Here is a 24,712-nt window from a genome sequence, read left to right as displayed (position 1 = left end):
CTGGATAAAAAAAAAACAAAAAACAAAAAAACAAAACATGAACACTGTATGCGCTGGGTTTTTACCTTAGAATGGCCAACTCTCTGTTATTCCTATGTCAATTTGATACAGTAGAGGCTTCCACACTTCCCATATTTGTGTCCTCTGTCACTTTTATCAGCAGTTAAAACTGTTTAATCCGTTGTTAACATGTTGTAACCTGTTTTTCCGAGCCGCCTTTAAACGCAACATGAGCGCTACGATGCTCGCGCTGGGTTTACACCTGTGAAGGAGACCTGCTACTGCTGTGCGGAGCTATGCAGGTTTGTGTTAGAATCACGGCAGCAAACCAGCAAAACGCAAAGAACTTTTCTCAGTTTTTCCTCTCCAAACTAACCGACTGAGTTGAGTAAAGCTGTTGGATGCAGGTAATGTTAGCTAAAAGATAACTAGCTAATGTTGGCTACCGATGTTGGTGTCTATTTTCAGCTACGTACATTCATTTTGCCCCCAAAATAGTTGACTCCCCTCCCCCCCCCCACAGCCATTTGTAATCTATGGGGGGCGCGCAGAAGAAAAAGTTTGGGAACCACTGGTCTAGGCTATGAATGTGTGCTAGACATCTGTCAAATCAGCAGTTTCCCACATAATATAACATAATATCCCTTATTTAAAAATGTTTTATAATGATCTTAAGTAATATTCACAGTTTTTGGAGAATCTGAATTTTCATTCCCTGTGAGCCGTAATGGTCAAAACAAACAGAAATAAACATTTAAGATGCACTTTATCAGTAGTAATAAGATATAATGTCAGCTGAACTACAGGTTCTTCAGCTGTTTGTATCCATTCAATGTTAAGTTGACAGTTTTCTTTATGATTTTCATTCTTTTTTTCCCTTTTGCTATTTTATAATTAATCTAGCACAAGTTGTCCATTGTTGTGACACTATAAGGCCTAAATTCATGTTTTTTTAAAAGTTGTGTTTCATATTTTATAACTTTGTGATGCTCTGTATGTCAAAATGCAAAAAAAAAAAAAAAAGCATGAGTAGTCCGTCTTTTCAGTTGTTTCGTCTTGGAGGATTCAAATCTCAGGATATTGAAATACTGTGTAATTATTTGGCATTATCTGACACTGAGGCTGTGCAAAAAGGTCTGCGGACCTTTCCGCTCCGTCTTCGCCCTGCACCACGGGGCTCTCTGGGTCTCCTGTGTCTTCTGCCGCTTCTATCTGTAAAGGTTAGATAAGACACTGGTCACTCCAGGGCCAGAACAGTCTATTGTGCAGTTTGCCAATTCATCACAGGTTAATCTGTTATATTGTTAATGAGCTACTGTGCTTGGCAGACTTCATTAATATCTGCTGGCAAGAAGTAATGGAAGTTTCTCTGGAAACAGAATTGGCTTTTCTAGTGAATAACCTGAGGCGCTTCCTAAATTCTGTTAAAGTGACAGATGCTACAACATTAACTATGTTAAACACAGACTGTTCAAATCCATGACCATGCTTAGCGGGAATTACAGACATAACTTACACTTGATTAGAGGTGAGAGAAGGAGCGTGCCTCAGTGCCAGAGCTAGAGCCAGGCTTCTGACGGAGGCATGGCGTCTTCCTATTGGATACAAGTAAAACGCAGCGAGCTGTTGGTTGTCTCTGACTCCTCTGAGGTAAATCTGTTATGCCCGGTGGTGTCCAGCTTCTCTAAATTTTTTCCTCTGCACCTGGTGGGAGCAAGGGACATCTGCTTTGTTCTTCGTACTCTGACCAGGTTTGATGTGAGCTTTTGATCTTCAAAAACTGCCCTGAAACATTCTCATTGTCTCACGCCTGCCTGTGGTCTGTTAAGTCGACCGAGATGTTTAAGATGGTTCCTGTTGTCAGAGGAAATCCTGACAAAGATCCTGTTAGACGTTTAGAAAGGAAGTAACAAGCAGTCAGGAGATTAAGTTTGTTGATATAAGCTTTACGTTGAAATAGTAATTCAAACCATTTTTCAATTTACCCATATTTAATTAACCTTAAGTCGCTTGACAAAAGTTAAATTTTGCTAGATTTATTTTAAGCATTTCACACACAAATTTGCATCCATATCTTAGATTACATCTATACTGAAACTTTGACCAGTCCTTTTTGCAAAATACACTTTTTGCCCCCTCAAAAAAAAAGCAGAAAAAAAAAAAAAAAAAAAAAAAAAAAGGTCACACACTGAAGTTATATTTGTCCACCCTTAGCTTTGATTATAGTACATATTTGCTTCATTATTGTTTCGATAAGCTTCTGCAGTGCAACAAGATGTTTTTACATCCAGTGCTGCATTAATTTTTCACCTACGTCTTGCATTGATAATGAGAGTCTGACCATTAACTTTTCCCTGCTAGTTCAACTTAAAACATCTCTAGTTTCAAACACTTCACAGCAGCTCATGCAAAATGTGTCTTATGAATCTTCCACACATAAAACATAGTTTAAATTAGTTGGCTATTTAGATAGAATCTCATGGTTATTTTCTGAGAGAGTCATGTTGGTCTACAGTTCGTAGCAACGACCTTCCCACTGGAAATGTGTGGCGCCGAACATATCGCTGAGTGCTGTGAAATATTCTTTTTTTTTTACTCTGTAAATTTTGTGTTCATCTCTGTGGATTTGGGAAGGCCATCACTACACTCCAAGAATTGTAATAGAGCATTTAATACAAACAGGACAGAGCTCTAAAGGACCATAAAATGCTGCTCACATTATCTGTGATAGCATTTCTGGGACTCAAGTCATTTTGAGACGAATCACTTTTGTCTTGGTTCTGTCCTGGCTAGCCATTAGCTTTAAAACTCAATGAAGTTCTGCAGTGCAGTGAATAAAGCTAAAGTTTTAAGCAAACAACAAAGCTTATTCTTGTTCCCTTGGTCTCTTGTGAGTTATGTAGAAAGAAGGCAGGGTTGCTAACATTCAGAGAGAGAACATGCTTCGGTGCTCCAGCCCCCCAGTTACTTCCATGACCTTCTCTTATGGCCAGTAAAATCCCCTAAGCATATTTTGGCACGTAATAACCTTTCCTACCTGACCCACAACATGACAGTCCACCATTTAATTTTATCTGCTGCCCTTAGGGCAACCTACTCCCCTGAATATCACCTCTGTCCTGTGGCTGCTCTTCTGCAGTTGAAGCTTTTTTCGTTCCCTTCTAGAATTAATCATTCAGAATTTTCCCATCGCCCATTTTTGTTACATAAAAACGCCAACTAAGGTCAGTATTTGTTTAAAAGGTACCGAGTGCAGACAGACAAGAGTAAGAGTCTTTGTTTCTCAGGTTTGTTAATAATATTAGCAGTACATTTTAAAATGATTTAGGGTCCTGGAACTGTTTAACAGTTTGTCATGTTATGACTTGAAATTTGATTTGATTCATGATAACAAAGTGCAACATAGCTGTCAATTAGGAAGAAAAAGACACCTTATTTTATTTATTTATTTATTCTTTTACAAATTAAAATATTAGAATTGATGGATGTCTTTATTCAATCAAAGCTCTGTATACTTGTATAAATAACATCTATATTAAGAATTTGCCAAAAAGTCTCAATGTGATTTAACATGTATATACATAATTTAGATTAAACCGTTCTGTTGTAACTCTGGCCATATGCTAAGGTGAATTTTTGACCCATTTTGAAATCTACACCTGGACTCCCATTTTGTCTGACGAGTTTCTAATCCCCGTTGAAGAAAAAAAACTTCCTCAGCATGATACTGCCACCACCATATATTCAAATCCGGTTGTTGCTCCTCAACCACCTCCACTTCTTCCATCATGTGTTTTACCTAACCCTGTTTTTTTTAAATTTGACACAGTTCGTCTATATTGACTTCTGAAAACAATTAGTTGTGCTGCATTATTTTCAGTGCTAATCAAAGTTAATGCTACACTTTTCATATTTTGATTACAGCGTATATGAGAAAAAAATTTTTGTTTTCTTTTCACTTCTCAATTTTGACTCACTTGATGTTGGTCATTAAATTTCAATAATGTAGACTGAAGTTTTGTTCAGGGCCTGTAATGCCTTCTTGCAAGAGGTTGTTAAATCGATGCAACTTTTTGTTGCAACTTTACCTTCTGCTTTTTAATAGTTTTTTTAAGTCTTTTTGTTGCACTATAATGGAAGATAAACGTAAAGAAACAAATTACTTCACTTATTTAAGTTAGAAAATATGAACACACTCTAATCTAAATAACTGAATGAACGATAGCTAAGATGCACTGATAATTTCATTACTTAAGATCCAAAAAAAATCCCTGAATATTTTACAAACCCAATGCCAAGGTCAGCGCTTTCTCCTGACATCTTGACTGTCAGCCAGGCAGAGAAGTACGTCCGCATCGCTGCAAGCTGCGCGCTGGTGAGCGCAGGACAGCTTGTGTCTGTCATGAACAGTTATGTGCGCGCTTCTGATTGCTTGGGAATCGAGCCAAAGCCTGCTGCTGTGCTGTGAATGCGAGGTGGTATGGATGAGATGTTGCTTGTAGGAGAGGTGTGGAGAAAACAACATCTTTCAGGCCTACACACTGTAGCAGAACATCGCATATCCACAGTCTTAGCGGATCAATTCTTCTCTGCAGAATCTTGTTTTTGCGAGATGCCGACATTTCCAGAAAACAACACTGTGCTTGTTCGTTGTCACTTACAGTAAATGAATTGTAGTGGAAAACAAAGGACTACATTGCATTCCCTTTGCTTGTTGGCTACTACAGAGTGTCACCTTTTTCAGAATTAAATTGGTATTGATGATGCTGCACAGACAATCAGATGCTCTCTTGTCTTTGTGAAGCTAAACATAATCTTCTTGCTGGCTCATCTCAAGCTCACTGTTACAATTGCATGCATATGTACTTTTTCAAAAAGAGAGAAAGAGCCTGGAGCTTAAAAACTGGTTTTATTAGCCTCAGACATGTAATGCATATTGTGTTTCTGTCTATGAGTCAACAGCATCTCAGCCTCTGGTGTCTTATGTTTTGAATATATAGAAGATATGAATCTTCAGAAAGTGTTGGGCCCTTCTTGCCAAGGGAAATATCCCTGTCAAACTTGAAATGAGAGCTGCAACTCTTGAGACTGAAATACAATAACAGTTTTTTGAAAGTGAAAAAAGCAATTCTGTTTTACGTCAGGCAGTGATAAACCACTCTCAGATAGGTTAACCCCATTTCTTTCTTTTAAATCGTGTTAATGCTACATGTTATTTTTCAAATCGGATAAAGAAAAGTCATTTCTGTACTTTTATACACATTCGAAACCTGGAATTTCACAGGACATGTCACGACATTTTTGTAAGAGCTGCTTGCTTCTTAAAGTAGGAAATTAATAAACCAAACCAACCTAAGTTGACCAAAGTGATGTACAAACTAAAGGACAATAACAAATCACCAGTAAAGTCAAGTAAAAGTGTGCATAAAATATAAAAACAATTAAATTGTGTTGCTAAAACAAAATTACATTAAATGCTGAACCTGATAAATGCAGTTACTTGCCAACAAGAATAAATCATTTCTGAAGGGTGTTAAAAAATTAGATGAAAGTTGTACATTTATTTGTCTCAGTTAGGCTTTAAAAAATGTTATATAAGTTTAAACTAACAATGCAGTCTTCCAATTCACTTCCAGCAGGAATTTAAATGTGTACATTTGTGCATTTATTGCTTTTTCTGTTCATATTTTGCTTTCACTTTGAGAAATAATTTGGTGACATTCACAAATGTGAATATTGCCAAATTATTGAGGATATTCACCAAAGTATTGGAATTTTTATGCAATAGACAACACAAAATAACATATAGGTTTGAAGTGAATTTACACATTGCGTTAATCAGTTTTCATATATTTGTTTTCAGCTCTCTTCTCTCTGGTTCAACCAGTTGCTTTCAGTAAGCACCAAGTTCATAAATAGCTTAGAAAAATATTTTCATAATTTAATTTTAAAACTTTTATTTGAAAAATCGCGTGTCATTTTCCTTCCACGCCAAAACAGTGGACTACTTGCAATTGAACTACCAGGAAAAGAAAATCCAATAAATCCCATAAAAATGTGTGGTTGCTATGGGTGTGTTACGTCGCGCTGTGCTGAAGTGACTCTGTATAAAAGGTGTATCTTTATGCATCATTTCGAAAAACACACCATTAGCTTTCTTTCATACACTTTACTGTCACTAGTTGTGTTTGGTTTGATTTTAGGTTAAGCGTTTTTATTTTGCAGCCCATGTTGTGGCAGCCATCTCTTACCATCTCCAGCTCCGTTTACCGTGGAAGTTTTCTGTCTTACTTTAAGCTCTTTCCATTAATCCATTTGAGTCTTTCTTTTCTCGTCTCCATCCTTATGTCCTTTCCTGGTGTCTCTTCTTGGTTTCCACCCTCTTTTGTGTTGTGTAACCCCCTCCTGTCCTTCCCTCCCTCCCTTACTCTCGTTTCCCCTCCAGACCCACCTTTTTCTAGACTCCCTTTGACATTTGAAGGAGAGTGGGGATTCACTCAGCTGACAAAGGGAGAGGCAATGACGTCACAGCAGGCATGATACACCAGCATCTGCTCTGGTCTAAAAATACCCACCACAGGGCACACACAGTCAGTCTGCAGCTGCACTCAGCATTTATTTCCACCTCCACGCTCTACTGAGATGGCCCAGCTTTTACTCAACTGGGACTTGTGGGCACGCCGGGGTACATGCTGCTTCGCTACAACTAGACAGTGGTGATGTGTCTACACATCTTGCTTGAAGAACAGCCTTACAAGGGTGTACATTTGCTCATGGAGACATTTGCATTCTGCTGATAAATTGTTCGTAGCTCTTACGTAATTATGGCAAATGTGAATAATAATAACATTTTAACATTTCCTTCTAAATTATCTATTTCTTTTAACATTTGCTTACATTTTTATTGTTTTTTCCCCCCTCATCATTAGTTATTAAACTATTTTTTTAAACAAAACCTGACATACAGTACAGTAAAATAGCTTAAGCATTACTTTATGTTTTGCGAGATCCAGAACAAACAAACAAACACAGAAAAATCATAACAGTAATAACCCCAGTAGTTAAAATACTGATGAAAAAGATTCTAACATTTTCCTGATATGAAAGTTCAACAGCTTTCTCAGCCTGTTTTGATTTCCAGTTAACTTAAATTTGTTTCATTAACAAAAGATAAGTTTGTAAATGTGCAGGACTAAAATGATCTTGACGGTTCATGTCCTCTTACTCTTCCATTTTAGCTGTTTTAAGCTGGTTTTTAATAACATGCTAAACCACTAAATAAAATCCCCAAAATTAAGGTCTTAAGTTTGCAATTTCATTTTCAGTCAGCCACATGTTTTAATTTGAATTTCCCCATCTGCCAGGTCCAAAAACCGACGTTACCGATTTGACATATTTGTACATGTTTCTAAAATAAATCTTCGTTTTCTAAATCTTTTTTCTGTCTTATGTCTGCCTGTGTGTACATGTTCGGCCCATCTGTTGCTGGGTTTGGCATATAACTAGAGAAGTGGAGCAGGAAGGTCTGTCAGACTTGGAGATCATCTCCCAGCCGGTGGAGGATGAGAACCAGCGCCTGGCTCCTCCGGTCCAGCTGGTGAGCTTTGGCTACAGAGATCTGCCCCTCGCAGCTCTGGACCTCTCACTGGCCGGCTCGCAGCTGCTCTCCAACGCAGACGAAGATGAAATCAGGGAAGGGTAAGTCACTGGCAACATGCGGGAGGCATTCAGGACTCTGGACGCATTTGGCCGCAGACAGGTTACATAAAGGCGTGGTATTTAATATAGTAATTTGCTCATTTTAACTTTTTCCAACATTTTTAGAAAATCAACCTTACATGCAAGAGCAAAAATGGCAAAATCCTGTAGAAACACTTGTTAAAGGCTTCAAAACACCTGTTTAGATTTAACTCGTTAGCAGAGCAACAATCTCAGCCGTCCTGTCAAAGTAAAATAAAGCAGCTTAGATCAAAGTATATTAACTTCTTAGAATGGCAGAGTCAAAGTCCAAGCCTAAAATGTATTGAGAATTTGCGGCAAGACTTATATGACGCTTTCCAGCTATTCTGACTGAATTTGAACTATTTCTCAAAGAAGAATGGGCAAAAACCTAAAAGGTGTGTATGAAAAGCAAACATGGAGGCGTGAACCAAAAGACGTGATGCTGTGACTGCAACAAGTATTTGCTCTGGGAAACTAAATTAACTATTAAGATTTTTATTAATAAAAATAAAAAAGTTCCTTGTTTTGCTCTCTTTTCAACTGTGAAGTATATTTGCGTTAGTCTATCATATAAAATCGGGATGAAATATATCAAAGTTAACATTTTAAGCTGAAAGAGATGTGAATGTGTTCAGAGGGATGAATACTTTTGCAAGACTCTGTAAGCGGCTGTAAACTATGCTTCAAATTTTAACTTAAATAAGACCCACATGCACTAAAAGCCATTGTCATAGAGCTTTAGAAGAGTTAATTTCTCAACCTTCAGATTCTCCTTTAGTTCATTTGTTTTTACAATGTGAACTCTGGTTTACTATTTTTCAGACCAGTGAGACTAGTAAACATTTGGTGTTCTTTGTGTTCTTAGTGTATGAAAATAACTAAAAAGCAGCTTTTTCTATGACAAGCACATCTTCTTTAGCTGTCTGCATGGTTTACTATTTTAAGCACAACCCCTACGCCACAAAGCTGCAAATTCTTTCGCCCCAGCACATCGTCATGAGCTCTGGGTTCAGTTTTGGTTAATTGCTTTTATGTTTTTTTAGTTAGTACTTTTATCCTGGTAGTTAAATACCTGGTATTAGATGCTATACATGGTTTAAGAAACTCTTCCTTATAGAATGCAGAACAATTCCAGGGTCCCTGAAGGTTGGCGACATTTTCCAAAAATACTATCCAGCATTAAACATTCATAAGTCTGTAAACAAATCTAGTGTATTAATTTAATGAAGACAAATGTGTTTGATTAATTTCTCTTGCATGTGGTGGGTTAAAAAGGCAGCATTTTCCTACATGACAGGTTCTATTAATTACAGTGAAACAGCTTACTGAGCTCAAGTAGCGTTCAGAGCCTGTCATCATTCCTTAAGGCAGTTACAATGACTCAAACATCAGACTTTTAGGCAAACGACAGGAGTGGCATGCCAGTCATCTCCAACCTGTCCTACTCAGACACACACACACACACTTTGTTGAAGAAGAGGCTATCTTTTAATGTCCCAGTACAGAACCTGACTGATGCAAAGCAAATGTTACTGATCTCTTCATCGTCAGCAGGGCTCTGAAGAAACCTGGCGAGACAGCAGTGCTCAGCTTGTGTTGGCCTTTGCAGAAATTTTAAAGAAGTTGGCTGGTCGGGGTCATGAAGTGGATGAGCATTATTGATTGATCATGTCAGCAGACTAGATATAACCAGGAACGTATGCTGGCAATTTCAGCTGACCATATGTTTTGCAAATGTTGGCAGAATTTCTTTTAACTTCACTTGAACAGCCGTAGTACACATGAGCCATATATGCTCTTGTGTACTGCACATCCCAACTGTTAGGGCGGTATGCTCAACAATTCATGAAAAACACTTTTACTTTGCATATCAACCAGGAAATCAGACTATAAAACACCCCAACAGTTCTGCGCGGAAAATGCAAATCCATCATAGAAAACGTTTTAAATCTCTATGACACTTTAGGCTTAGCTTTCTTCTACAAACCTTTGTGACTTTTGCAGGACATTTTAAATAACAATATGACAGCTTCTGACACTAAATTAAATTTGGTTACCATGGGCTTCATGATAAGCCAGAATATTCCAACAAACACAAAATCAACCTTGCATTTATGTCACAGGTTCCCGACCAGCATCATGCTGAACAGCTCCATGAAAAGGAGAGGAAGTCATGACTCTGGATAGTCCAGAGAGATTGTACATAAATAAATGGTCATATAATCTTTCTCTGAATTTGTAAAAATTTAACAGATTTTGCTGCTGCAATAAAGTTGCATTTTAGGTTTAGTTTTAAAACCACCTATTCTCTCCTTGCACAATTAGGTGTCTGAGGAAGTGCCAGGACTAAAACAAATCTATCTACAGCAGAAGAACAGTTTCTAATGGTCACGTCTTTGAGAAATGGTAAATAATTCAACAATGACCTGAGACAGAATCACTTGTCATTCCTAAATCTGAAAATAATATTTTGAGTCTTTGGTCAGTTTAGCAAATTGATGTCAGATCACGACACAGCAGTCTTTCATTTTTAATTTGCAACGTTGGGTAGTTTTTTTCTCCCTTCACATGCACAATCTATTCATTATCCATTAAATATGAGTCAAACCTTAGTGTAAGCTTCCTCTGAGATGCTCATACACTCCATACGCTATAGCACAGGATTCAGCACACACATTCAAAGACTCCATTTGACACCAAATCAGGCTTCACTCCATTGGTTCCCTTCAGTTAGCCAGACCTAGCCAGGAACAGATGGATTTCACAGACGCACCATCAACAGCAGGTAGTGCAGACTGTCACAGTATGCTGGTATCACACCTCGTACAGCCCAGTTAAATCTTGTTCTATATCAGGATCAGTAGTAGCATGAATTTCCATTGCTCTTTGTGCTGACACAGATGTGTCAGTGTTTGTTAAAGATGTGATTTTTGTGGTACAGTGATGCTAAAGCAAGACCACCGGTTTGTGAAAAATAAGCTAAAGGCTGAAGATTGAGTCTGTTTTGTTTTTGTTTAATGGTCTGCAGGCAGATAGACGCTCTTAACGGACAGGGGCTAGAGTTATTTTATCATTGAGCTCAATTTAATCAAAGTGTGTGCAATGTAATGCGGATGCTTTCATATCAAAGTCGTTAGCCTAAAATATTTGCCCATAAAAAAATAAAATGCCAGTAGGAGTTATAACCGTAATCATACTTTCTTTAAGCTTTAATGAAATTCCATTTTCAGTGCCAGGAAGAAATTTTACATGCACTCATCCCTCATCATGGGCATTAATGGCATGATATTTTTGGGGATTTATTTTAACCGTACTTTTTTTCCAGGGTGGAATAGTCACGCAAACTGCAACTTCAGTGCTTTTTAAAAACAAGAACCAAATGAGAATTTGAGTGGATTAAAGACTCAGAAATACACATGCAGTTTTTGCCACTATTTTTTTTTTTTGCCATTTGTTTATGATAATCAGCCGGATTTTAATTTCATTCAGACTTAGTGCAGTTTTTAAGTGATGATTTTATTAAAATAGATAAAAAGACACTTGATGTGTTTTGTGAGATGCGCCTCTGTGTTCATATTTCTTCACCTTGCAATATTTCTCTTCCTTATTGTTGAATCGTGAGATCTGAACTGAGCGTTGTGTTGTTCTGTTTTTTTTTTTTTTGGTTTTTTTTTTATGAGCTTGTGTGTTATTTGAGGCTACGCACTTGGAGTAGTTCAGGTATGTCGGCCATTCCTGCAAACGATCACCACTGTTCCATTTTTTTCCTGTGTTTGTAGGTAATGGCTCACAAAGTGTTTTGCTGAAGTCCCAGAGCCTTAAAAATGACTTGTAACCCTTTGCAGACAGAAAGATGTCAGTGAAGCTGTTTCCTAAACGTTGTTAAATGTCTTTACGTTAGAGCATGAAGCTTTTGAAATCTTTTAGCCTTCTTCATGTTTTCAGAGTTGATTTCTTGATTCTACAGTTACTGTAAGTGAATGTTGCTGCTGAAATTAAACACAACTTTTTCAAAAAACTTTAAACTAAAATTAGTCACTGTAATTGAACAAAAAGGTAATTCCTTTTTCATGTTTTTTTCCCCCCTTAGTGGAAGAAAACACCATTAGACAACTGTGCCTGGTAATTTTATTTGATTATCTGAAACACACAAACGCTCCTAAAAAGCAATAACATAATTATTACACCAGGAAACAAATGCTCTTCCACCACACCGTACGCACATCCTCATAGACAAACTGACACATAGCCCTACGAAACTGCTTGAAATACATCATTCTGTGTATCTTTTTGCATTTATTTACTGGAGTAAGTTAAACATTCAATAAAATTCGGATTTCCTGCTGAACAATTTGTACATTTTTAAAATTACAAGTTTACTGGAGAATGGACATGCTTTACTCCTTTCTTAACTGGATGTAATCATGTCAGAGTTTTTAAGTCGTTTGAAACTCCAGAGATCTGCATTTATGCTATCAAGCACAGAAATAAAGAAACTGTTCATGTATCCCCTTTGACTGATTGCTTTTGTGTCACCCGAGTTAAATGTTAGAGCGATGTGCGCGAGCCGCCATGCCGATATCTGCGCTCACTTTCAGAATGCTAATAGGAGGAAGCTGGAGTCCATCTCCCAGGGTGAAGGATTGCTAAACTCACCTTTGGGGAAATGGGGTAGAGGAAATGAACCCTTTTTTAATATATATATATATATATATATATATATAGACTAGCAGAGCGATGAAGGAAAGCTGAAAGGAAGAACGACAGCAGCAGTTGGTTTGCAATTCACAGAAAATGAAAATGAACATTTATACAGATGAGGAATGTTCTGCTGACTCCACCTGGGAAAGTGGATTTGCCCCACTGCTGGCATCCATCTGCCCCCACCTCTGAACATACGCAAACTCACCCACTTCTTCCAGTCAGCGTTAACTGGCTCATTGGCTCCATGAGGCAGAGGCAGAAGCATCACAAGAAAGGCTAGCATGGTGAATGGCTAGGCATGATGATAGCTCTGAAAGTGAGTGTCACAAACGCAGTACAGGTGTTTCATCAACTCAGTGATGGCTCATTGGGTGACAGGTGGGAGTTATTTTCAGTGGTAGTTTGGGAATAAGTTGCTGTCAGCAAGCTTTCTCATTTAACCACTCTGAAGAAAAGGTATATGCCAATAAAAAAAAAAAAAATAAATAAAAATAAATGCAGATTTAACTGACGTGTTTTTTCTTTTTAGTTTATTTTAGAAACTGTGTCGGTTATTTTAAAGTTGTGAAACCATTCAGTTTTAGTGCTTAGTCCCTAAATAGTAACATAAAGAGGATCTGCAGCAGTTTTTTTTTGTTTTTTTTTGCATAATTGGCATCGTGGTTTATAAGAAGGGAGCAAGCAGGGAGGATTAATCAAGAGAAAGGACTTCAAGCTGCTGCTGTGTGATGAAGCACCTTCTGTCAGGCATGTTTGCATATCATGGCCTGAAACGCTGCGAAGGCGGAGCTGACCTTACGGCTATCTCCAGTGTATTCGCTGCCCTCGCTCCTTGTAGTGGCAGAGGAGTCACTTATATACAACCCGTTTTTCTCGCGCTCCCCCCGTCTCTCCTCCACACGTGTATATTTTTATGCGTGAGCAGAAATGCGGCACTCAGAGGATTTACACACAGAGAAAGAGAGGGAGAAAACAAGGCCAGGCCTGAAAAGCTTTCTAACTGCGCTGCGTAGTGGTTGTTATCTAATCCTCTGTAATCATGGTTCACTTCATATTCCAGTTTATACTGGGCTGTCACACCTCATTAGGAACAATGGTACTCCCTTACTGATGCCTCTGCATATTTTAAAAAAAGCTTTTTTTTCACCACCTCTTTGTGTGTTTTGTATTTTGTATTTTTTAATTTTTTTGTCAGATTGTCTCCGTATGTACGCTTCTACTTATATTCTGTTATATTCTGTCCTGGCTTCTTTAAGCAAGTACCGTTTAATTTCCACCCCACTCCACTCTCTTCTACCCAGACTCACGCTGACTTGTATTCAGTTGTACGGACTTGTCAGCACCACACAACGCTAGATCCAAGAAAGTAACCTGTGTCGTTCAGATTTACTTAATTTAGCGGGTAAAAGAGTTGATGGTTTGGAGATTTCCAGCACACGACCGCTGTGTTGCCAAACAGAATGTTCCCATCAGGAGCAAAGTGGGCGACATTGTGGGAGGTGGTTGTTTTAGGTAGCATCAGGGGGCAGCTGCAGTGTTAGCAGTTTTGGCACCATGGTAAGTGGAGTGTAGTTATTATTAGAGTTGGGCCCATCCATCTTCCTGTCTAGCAAAAACCCTGGAAGGACCAAGGTGGCGTGGGCTTGTGTTCAGCACTTTCATGTCCGCCCACACACCCCTTAGTCATCAAGCTGCTTCTGTTTTTTACTCCGTTCTTTTTTTCTCTCTTTAATTTTCCATCGCTCGTCTGGTAAAGGGTTTTTTGGTTTTGGTTTTCACAGATATACCTCTCTGACCTGCTCCCATTAGGCGTCGCCCTTCGAGATTCCTGCCCCCTTATGCTCAACAGCCTTCAACATGTTCTCCATTACTACATCCATTAACCCTTAAGACCTCAACATACCTGTCCGCATCTGTGAATGTGAGCTGCTTGAACTATGCTAACGCCTGGTTCCAGGTGATTAACAGAAGACAAAAAAACAACAATCCTTGTCTTACTTGTTTTTGCATTTTCCCCTACATATAAATTTTGTCTCAGGAACCACAGTTTACACAAACCTGCATTTGTGTCTTGAAACTGGAACTTCAGTTGTTACACAGAATTTGCACCACTGCTATCAAAATCTTGGCCTTAACCTTCACAGCTTTAAAGTGATACTTACTCTCTTATGTTCTTGATTGATGTAGCATCAACTCATCTCATTGTTGGAGGTAATCTCATCAGAACCTTTTATTGGCTGCCACAGCTGTTTCAGGATACCAGTCTTTCCAAACAGTAGCCTCCAGACTTTGATATGCACCGTCTTTATTTTTGTGCCAGTTGGACTGTGGAGGTTTCAACAAGCAGCTGAAGACATTTTGCATCCAAATAGCTTTTATCTGAACTGGAGCGTTCATGAGTGTTTGTTTTGGTTAGTTCTTCTGTATTTTTTGTTGTTGGATACTTTATTGGGATCTGTTATGTGAAGCAATCTGGGGCCTTTTTGTTTATGGAACCAGCTATTTAAATGACTTCTTGCTTAGTTTACAAATGAACCCCAGCGGTGTGTGTATAGATGATGAAACTTTTGCAACACATGCTTTGTTTTCGAGCACACAGTAGAGGCTGGGAGGTATAAATAATGTGGTCTTTGTCCCCCCCCCCCTCTTTTTGTTGGGAGTTTCATTATTAATATTTATTGTCCAATATATCCAGTGTCTTCCTCTTCACACGTTCAAAGCATCTCAGCTTTACCACTCTAGGCAGTCCTGATTAGTCAGTACTTTACAGAACCAACATTTGACGCTGTTACAGATTTAAATCTTTTGGGTTTTGTCTCTACGAGTGTTGCAGATAAACAGACAAGACATTTTGCTCATTCTCCTTTGCGAAATATCTGAAGTTCTCAGGTCGAATGGAAAACTCTGTAAATCAACTGTAAGTCTCAACCAAACCTGTGGTCGTACTCAAAATGTGCAATAAGTGATATGATCAGCAAGACGGTCTGAAAACAGGGGATTTGGATAAACAAAATATTCACTATGTAATTTTGATTAATTTTCTTTTCAAGTTGCCATATTGGCTCATTAAACCACCTTGTGCCTTTGATTGAAATCACAAGTTAACACCTGAGCAGCGAAGTGATGTCACATCCCATCCCAGTGATGGGTGTGTGGCTGCCAGACGCTGAGACAGAAGCATATGTTGTTGGTATGACTGGTCCAAATGTGCAAGGAGTCCATGGTTAGGCACCAACACCAGATGGTTTATCTAAATTTGTAGTAAGCAACAGGAAAAAACAAGTCCTCCTATCGTGTACCACCTACCAGCTTTTGTGCCAAAGGTCCAAACTTGTATTTCGGAAATAACAATGCATCATTTTGTGAAGAATTTGGCTCTGTGGCGCAATGTTTTGAACATTACTCACACTGTGACGTTTTCAGTATTTACAGCCTGCATGATTAATTAATATGAATTATGAATTGTGTTGTATTTCAATGCACTGTCGGGCATATTCACAGCTATTTTACGGGCACTGAATGTATGCAAAACTACATTTATTCGTCGTTAATTCTGAATATAGACACAAGAAGAGACCTACTCCTAAAATAGCTCTACCAAGCAAATAGCATTTCACCTCAAAGACTGTCCATATTTAATTATAGGAATGCATGGAGTAAAGTCCACCCATATTTATGTACATTCAGAGTAAGAAACATTGCATTCTCATGGAAAAAAGCTGTTTGTTACTCAGATTGCGCAACAAAATAAAGGTAATTTAGAAATTAAATTAAATCAAATTAAAAAGCAAATCATAACAATCTGGTGGCATAAAAAAAATAAATAAAAAAAAAACAACAACTAAATAAACAATCTGCTGTCCCACCACCTTCACAAAAATAGGTCCAGGATGTCACAGAAGGTAGGATTCATCCTTGTTTCTCTTAAGGTAGTCCTGATACGTGGGTAGATATTTATTCTAAACAACCAAAGTTTTAAATTGTGTTTAGAATCCTAACTGAGAGGATAATGACACTGTGTTGCAAAATGTAGGTTTAATTTGCTCCCATCAACATGACTTAATGGGTGTGTTTTGCATCTACATGTATTTAGTGAAACTTCTACATGAAAATATGAAGAAATGAGGTGAATAGCCAGTAAAAAACAAAAAAAAAAACTGTTGCAAAACATGCAGCTGATTTCTTTTAACATACTGCATGCATTATTTTATTCAAAAATAAAAAAACAAGAATGCTAAAATCCTCCTTTTCAGAATAATGCTCTGTCATAGGGCTCTCACCTGGCTGAGCCAATTTGTTCTGATTTAATTAGAGTGCAGAACCTCTCTCAGACTCTGACCTGCCTTCCTGTTATCTTCTCAAGTCCTCTGCCACAGGGACTGCTGCAGGCCCATCTAGTAGAGAGACAAACTGCTCATGTTTTAAACGATTCTGCTTTCTGCCAGCCTCAGACAAAATCTTTACTATTCAGTTATATATTGCAAGTTTATTTTATTAAGAGTATGTTTTTTTTTTCCTGCACATTCTTTTTATTTAGTCACCCTTTAAAATTCACACTAAATTTACTCAATTCAAATTCCAAAAACATCAGATACCGCCTTCTGTTGTAAGTGTATTCGGATCAGTGCTTGCTGTGAATGTCTGGAAATATATCAGTGTCAGTTAGGTACACAGACATAGATTATAAAATGGATTCATATGTGTATGATAAATACAGATACAAGGAACAGCTCACAGTGAACCTTTGATTGGTTTAATCTGAAGCAATGTAATCTGATGGAACATATGTCCTGGTCATGGTCGACTTTAATTTGGTTTTAGTCAGATGGTCACACATCAGTTTGTGTTTTGGGGGCTTTTCTGTACCTGGCAAGATTCATACATTACAAATTTTCACAGTCTGAGGGACAAAACAGCGAAATGTTCTGAAAATGAGGATAGAAATCATGTCAGTGTTTTATAAGTCTTTATACAGTAAATTCCCAATGATTTTTGCTCATCAAACCAAATGATGATATACATGTGCTCCAGTCAGTTTCTTAGCCACATATGAAATTCAGCACCTCTTCGTTCAGACTGATTCTACAAACATTTGTTGAAGAACAGGTCGCTTCAGAACTGCTAAATGAATTCCAGCAAGGTAAAATGATAGGAAGCCGACAGTCATAATTTCCTTGCTACCCAATGTTCCACAGTGAACTGTTATTGGAGTTTTAATGAAGTGGAAGCGATTGGTGACACGTGCAACTGCAATTCAACCAGAAAGTGATAAATCACGTAAATCCCTTAGTGTGGTTGGTGAATTTTAAAGTGCAGTGTATGCAGGTTGCCAACTTTTTGCAAAATTAATAGCTACAAACTTCATGTGGCCTTCAGGTTAGCTTAGTAACAGCTTGTAGACAGCTTTGTGGAATGGCTTTTTTATGGGCAACCCAAGCCTTACATGGATAGCATCAAATGCAGTGGTGTAAACACTCTGCCACTGGACACTAAAGCAGTGTAGTTGTGTTATCTGGACTGATGAATCACACATTTCTGTCAATTACTCTAATGGATGAGTCAATCTGAACATTGGAGTATGGGTTTGGCAGTTGCCAGCAGAATACAAGGAGCCCATATGCAATATTTCAAGTGTAATGTTTGGTAAAGATGGGAGATTTGCTAAAACATGAATTTAGCAACTTGTTCAGATAAACCAGTGCAGAAAGTGAAGGTCTACAAAGACATGGATGAACAAGTTAAGCTGTGGAAGAACTTGATTGGCCGACAGAGAGTTGTGCCTTCATCTCAAAATTAGATTCAAGATTAAATGGAATGAAAACTAGGATTTAGGCTTTAAATCCAACATCAGCGTCTGACCTTACAAATGCACTTCTGGAAGAAGTCACATATTCCCAGGAACACACTCCTAAACCTTGTAGAAAGTTTTTTAGGTCACAAGTGTGAAGTTAGACAAGCAAATATTTTTGTAATATGGTGTTGAAAAAAGTGTGACTGTAAAATGGTGTAATGTTTATTCTGTCTTTTTAAAAAGAGATCAAAATCAAAGAAACAGTTGTTCTTGTACAGCTTATTATCTGAACTCATATACTCAACATCCCAGCATATCTCAAGTCCTGAGGAAAAAAGCCATACCACAGCCAAATGGATGATATTTTTTTCTATTTTACGGTTGTCAGATGATGAAAACAGCTGATAGAAAAGCTGTGCAACACTAAAAAGTCATGCTGCTGTCGTAAGTGTTAACTGATGATGATATTTCACAAGCTACAGAAGGATCAGAGAGGATGATAAACACAAAACACAGAACCAGCTAGACTAACTTAACTAAACCTAAATGTTATTCCAAACTAACCAACGAAAATCCAAATTTACATCATTTTAATTGGCCGCATGTTGGAGTATAAATTTGTCTTCCTCGCCGGTGTTAAATTTCTCAATCGTTTATTGCAAAAAACAATGTTTTGTTCATCTCTTTTACCTCTTCTAACAGTTGCTGTCACCATGTTTAAAACTCCTCAGGTAATTGCCCATTGAAGACAAAACAAAACAGCCTTTGAGTACAAGACAATGGCAACATTTCTACTACAATGAGATCAGTTCAGAAAAAGTGTTTTGCTGTGATTAGTTTTGTGTTGTAACGCTGAATGTCGTTTGTCCACATGTACACAAAACATCCTGCAGGTATTTAAGATAAAACTCACTCATATTCATATATATCATGCACCTACAGTCAGAACAAATAGCTCATCATTCTGGAAAACAAAAAACTGTTTTGTTTCATGCAAATTCTGCCACAAAAGTTTTGTACAAAGAGAAACTAAGAAAAGCCGAAAAACAAATTTGTCTTCACAAAACAATATTAGTGATGCTTTGGTGAAAAACTGGCCTAAAAGTGGACACTTAAATTTATTCAGAGCCTTATTAAATGCTGGGAAGTCCGTGGGTAATACTAACAATTATTTGAATAAAAGCATTTTTTAGGATCAAAATGCTAGCTAGCAGCCCAGGCAGGAGTGACTTCAAATAATAATCATCATTTTAAAGTCTATCCCATAAATAAAAGCGAAAAACCTCAAGATTAAATCAAAGACAGTAAGAAAAAAAAAGAACTAAAAATCTTTCACCCATGGCCTCAGTGCACAGTGGTGATGGTTCTGTTGATTTATAAACAGGCTCTGTAAAATAACCCAGGAAATAGATCTATACCACAGCCCTTCTTTAGGTTGTCTGTTGCTACTTGCTATACTTCAAAGTGATCAATGGATCTATCAAAGCTGGAGGAGACTTTAACCTTTATAAAGTTCTGTGAGGACCGTATTTCATTTTTATCACTTCCTCTTCCTCCAGAGTTTTATAGTTGTAGCCTTTTCCTGCCTTCCAGCGGTGCTATGAAGCATTAAATAACTTGATAAAAGGCAAAGACCAGGATGGGCTTTCAATCAGATGGTGAAATTTGACTGAACCATAACTTATGGAAATGCCTGCTTTTGCAAACTGGTATTTTTGAATAGTTTCTTTATTATAAAATAAAAAAGAGATTTTACAAAACAGCTACAATAAATGTTGGATGTGCTAAAGTCAAAGTTGAGCACTTTACAATTGTGTTAAGTGGTTGCAAACAAAACACTGTCTTTATGCTACTTTAGAAAAAATACCGAGTCTTCAACTACCTCTTACTTTTGACTATTACTGTATATTTTATTGTAAAAAGAGTAAAAATCTTTTTTTAATGGATTAATTTATTTAATTCCAGTCAATTTAAACCCTGCAGCAAAACTTAAGTCTTGGAACTTAAATTATTACTCGAAGGATCCGAGACGTCTTTAAGCGTTGCTTTCTGGATTAAACGAAGCGCTTTGATAGTCATACTGTTATACTGAGTGAAATGTTCACATTCCTCCATGTGTGGTGTAAAATCATTTCTGAGGCTGCAGCCATTTTGCCACCATTGCAGCTCATATTAGCACCATGCCAAGGAATGAAGACATGATCAGAGGAGGGAAACGCTCTGCCAAACTCTGCCTCATCCATGCCAGACCATGGGGAGATGGGAAAGGTAGTGGGCAGAGCCAACTTTCCATTCCAGCTGGAAAGCTGGAAAAGAGGCATTGTTTTTCTCGGCTCCGGCTGTCGGCCCTTGTAGCTGATATGTACGAGTCAGTGGAAACAATCTACTATTTCAGAACAGGATTCAGACACTTTAGTAATTTAATGTTTGCATAATTACCATATCTATCAGCACCCGGTGATCACAAAATAACCTGGTCAGTTTTCAGTTTTTAAAATGTGTCTAATAATAATAATCGGAAAGCATGTTCCCTTTAAAAAAAAACAAAAAAACAATTCACATATCGGTTTCTCCTTCTTCTGTATAATGCAGTCAGTCTTCTGTTTTGTGTGAAGCAGAAAACTCTTCCTTCTCAGCGTTATCCCCTACAGGGACTTCCTTCATCGTCACGTAAAAAGAAGCCCATCGGTATTCTGGTCACAGCGCTGATAGTGAAAATAGTGGTTCACAGAGCCTCACTGTCCCTCTCTCTGTCAATGGGGTCTCTGACCACCATTCGCTCTGACTGTCAACCTCAAACTTCGCCTGAATTTGAACAAACATCACCTTTCATGACTGGGAACTGACGCCCTCTTTTGGTCATGTCTGGAACTTCAAGCAAAGCACCTAAAACGTCAAGTCGGTGGTTTGGGCGGATGCTTATAAGAGCAAATATGTAGTTCTTGCTTTTTTTTTTTTTTTTTTTTTTTTTTTAAGATAATGTGTAATATTTTATGTTTAATCTGTGTCCGACAGATTTACAATCTCTGTTTTGTATTTAAATTGCTCAAACAAAATGTGAAACGCTGGTGATATTTTTAAAGTTTTAACTTGCCCACCACCCATCTTTCCATTTCTCGTAGGTCCAACTGGCTGAAGCCTTGCTGTGGGCGTCGAGTGGCTCTGTGGCAGGTCTGCCTGCTCAGTGCTGGCTTCAACTGTGTGCTTGTGGCCTGCGTTATTCTGGTGGTGCTTTTTCTGTCTTTGGAGTTGCTCATAGACACCAAACTCTTACAGTGTAAGAATTTGATTTGTCCCGTTTTGCTCTATAAATTTCTGTCTCGCTATGGGGAAGATTTGCTACTTTAACCACGATTTGTCATTATTAACTCAGCCTCTGGTTTCCTGCACATCCGTCTTTTGGAAAGCACTATTTAAAACAAAGAGAAAGCAAAGAGAATGCCCTTATTTTCATAATTAACATTTCCAATTTCAAGTTTATAGTCTGTCTGTCACAGCAGAGCTGGATGGTTGAATTATTGTGATGTAGACTCATGCAGAGGGGTGATAATGAACAAAGTCTCTTGTCACTGGCTGCCAGCATATCTCTATTGATTACTGGCCAGCGTCCAGGCCTGACCAGAGTCTTAAAGCACAGACTGTTGGATTTCAGTCTCTCTAAATCTATTGTAATTTCGTCTAAGTCCACTGCGACTCCAGCAAGACAAAAAGAAGAATGTAGTGGGCTGTGAGGTGTGATCAGTGCTGCAAGTTAGTAGATGAGTTCTCAGATAATAAATAGGCATTTTTTTTCCCCGTTTATTTTAAACTTCTTCTGGGATGCATGAGTTGTGTGTCAAAATAGGATTGCTTCTTTACAACTAAAATATTTTTCTCCTGATTCCTCATCCTCCAGTTTCCAATGCGTTTCAATTTGCCACCATCATCCACTGGATCAGCCTTATCATCCTGTCGCTTTTCTTTTCAGAGGTAAGACACACATCTGGATCACAATAATAACTTATTTCTTATTTGATTGCAGCAGAAACTGTCCATATGCAGTAACCTGTGTGTTCAGATAGTTAAACTTGCTTAACATTAAGAGTGCTTGATGGCCTGCCATCAACAATGCAAGCAAGTTATTATCTGAAGAAAGAAAAGGCTCAGGATGCTGAAATTTAACCCAGTTGAATCTAAAACAAAATGTCTGAACAGGATGTTTATTGTGTACAAAATACAAAAAATATCAAGTCATAATTTTTCATAATTTCCAGATAGTGTTTTTCTCTGCAGATATCCTGACGCTGAATGTTATCGTCTATTTTGTCCGACAGGTCCAGTCATTTTAGATTAATAAAACTAAATCTGATTTAATTTCATCACCTTCCAATATTTTTGTCTCATTTTTATTCGTTCATGAAAACAGCTGTCATTTTTGCAAAGTCAGCCAGCTTGCATGAGTTTTAATTAAATTTCTACTGTCTAGTGAAAAATAAAGAAGGAGACAAAAAATTGTGATGGAAATGATCAGTCAGACAAATAACACTGATTTGTATATTTGGCTACAGCTTTAGTTTTGTCTCTATCTTAAGGAAGCATCAGAAAGTGTCATCATCTGAGTCAAGGCCTCTGTGCTTTCTTTTCTCCCAATTTCACCGAGCCTCTTTGACCGAGTCCAGTTTCTTTACATATTATCTAGTTTGATTTTCAGCTATAATTCCATATCATTTGGTAATATAAATTTAGAAATTAATGCAGGCAAAATCTGATAAAAGTTGCTTGGTGTGATGCCAACTCAAAAAGACTGAGAAGACGAAAAGGACTTTTGAGACATGCCAGCATTGCCTGTGGCTTATCTATTTTAAAGTTTCTCTTTGTCTTTTTGTCTCCGTCAGACTGTCTTCAGAATTGTAGTGCTTGGGATCTGGGATTACATCGAAAACAAGGTGGAGGTCAGTACTGGTTCACCAGCAAAAACTTTGCCATATATTACCATGGTGTGTTTCCTTTTTATAAAACAGTTTTATTTTATTTTACCAACCCAGTTTTTTTTTTTTATTTTTTTTTTTTTTATCAAAAACTAACAAAAAAACCCCCCAAAAGCTATACAAACACAAACAAGGACTGTGCTCCTTGATGTTGGATAGAGTTCACCAGAGGTCTCCAATTCTCTATAAACTCCTCTGCTTGTCCTCTGGCTACAGAGATCAAATACTCTGTAACACCCATTGTACCTTCCAAAATAACCCAAGCACCGTCACAATGCACATATTCTCAGTGGGATTTATATCTGGACTTTGAATGGATCCTTATCTAAATCATTCTATTGATTTAGATAAGGATCTAAATCAGGGTAGCAGGGTGTAACTTTTCCTGACACCCTGCTACCTTACACACGCACACACACACACCAGATATTGCTGTCACATTCGACTTGTAATTATTCATGCAGCTTAACGCTGAAGTAACTTTTGTTTTATTTTTATTTTTTTCATAATTGTAAATATGTCTGTGTTTACATCCCCAGGTGTTTGATGGCGCTGTCATTGTGCTTTCTCTGGCCCCGATGGTGGCCTCCACAGTGGCCAATGGGCCCAGCAGCCCCTGGGACGCCATCAGCCTCATCATCACCCTGCGCATTTGGAGGCTCAAGAGGATCATCGACGGTGAGGCAGAAATAAAACCGAATCATAAAATGATTTCTCTTGTAAAGAAACAAAAATCATTTCTGAAGTCACAATGGTCACAAGAGAAAATTAACTGGTTTTTCCTAATAACCCCGTTCTTCCCATCGATATACAAATTATTTGCAGTTCAGTGCCGTACAACTATTGATCATCGTTCAGAGTAAATTGCTGCCTCTCTGCTCTGACTCAGATTGATTTGAAGGGTATGGTTAAGTAGATTCAGAGAAAATGTATTGAATGTAATTGTTGTCCCAGCTATGCTAATGTGCCTTGGTTCGATCCATGTTCAGAGGTCACCCTTACAGCGGGTCTCTGACTGCATACAGGAACAGCTGGGCACAAAACACACCTGAATGTTCATGTTTATCAGGGATGGCTAACAGGTAACATGATCATGTCACATTTGTAGTTCTTATTTCATCTGTTTGTTTTTTTTTTTTTTTGTCATTTTTTGAGTGTTTCTCTTGTATCTATAAAGTAAATAACGTGCCTGTCAATATTTGAATAGCTTTAATCCAGGTATTAAAGTTTTAATGAAGATAAAGTCATTATCTAGGTGTCACTATTTGAATGCATAATTTAAGCAGATTTACGAATGGGAAACAGAGCCAGCAGCATATTCTATGCTTTTAAACATACAGCTGCAGCTGGAATAAACTGGAATATCCTGCTGCTCATTTCAAGCTGAGTTTTTTTTTGTTTGCTGTTGGTTATACGACTCAAGAGGAAAGAGACTGGAGTCAGCAGTTGTCGAGGTTGGTGGGTCTGGGGGGTGGGGGCGTCATTGCAATGAGGGGAAATGTTAAGAAAATACCCTCTTGCTTTTGAA

The 24,712-nt window shown here is 37.9% G+C and overlaps 1 protein-coding gene across 4 annotated transcripts in view; it reads left to right on the top strand.

Moving 5' to 3' along the window:
- The window catches only part of LOC106945594 (transmembrane protein C15orf27-like), a 52,070-nt gene that overhangs the window by 9,487 nt on the left and 17,871 nt on the right, over positions 1-24,712 (top strand). For 3 of the 4 annotated variants that reach the window (XM_015029381.1, XM_015029379.1, XM_015029380.1), the window contains exons 5-9: positions 7,507-7,698; positions 21,340-21,494; positions 22,113-22,186; positions 23,092-23,148; positions 23,724-23,862. In XM_015029381.1, the coding sequence (XP_014884867.1) occupies positions 7,507-7,698; positions 21,340-21,494; positions 22,113-22,186; positions 23,092-23,148; positions 23,724-23,862 (617 nt within the window). The remainder of the gene's footprint in view (positions 1-7,506; positions 7,699-21,339; positions 21,495-22,112; positions 22,187-23,091; positions 23,149-23,723; positions 23,863-24,712) is intronic. The other variant, XM_015029382.1, reaches the window with a different exon arrangement.

Source organism: Poecilia latipinna, unplaced genomic scaffold (genome assembly GCF_001443285.1).
Source record: "Poecilia latipinna isolate Pla-1442-1.1 unplaced genomic scaffold, P_latipinna-1.0 Scaffold152, whole genome shotgun sequence".
NCBI classification, from domain to species: Eukaryota; Metazoa; Chordata; class Actinopteri; order Cyprinodontiformes; family Poeciliidae; genus Poecilia; species Poecilia latipinna.
The sequence above is the reverse complement of the archived record's forward strand: the minus strand, read 5'-3'. Positions and strand labels throughout refer to the sequence as shown.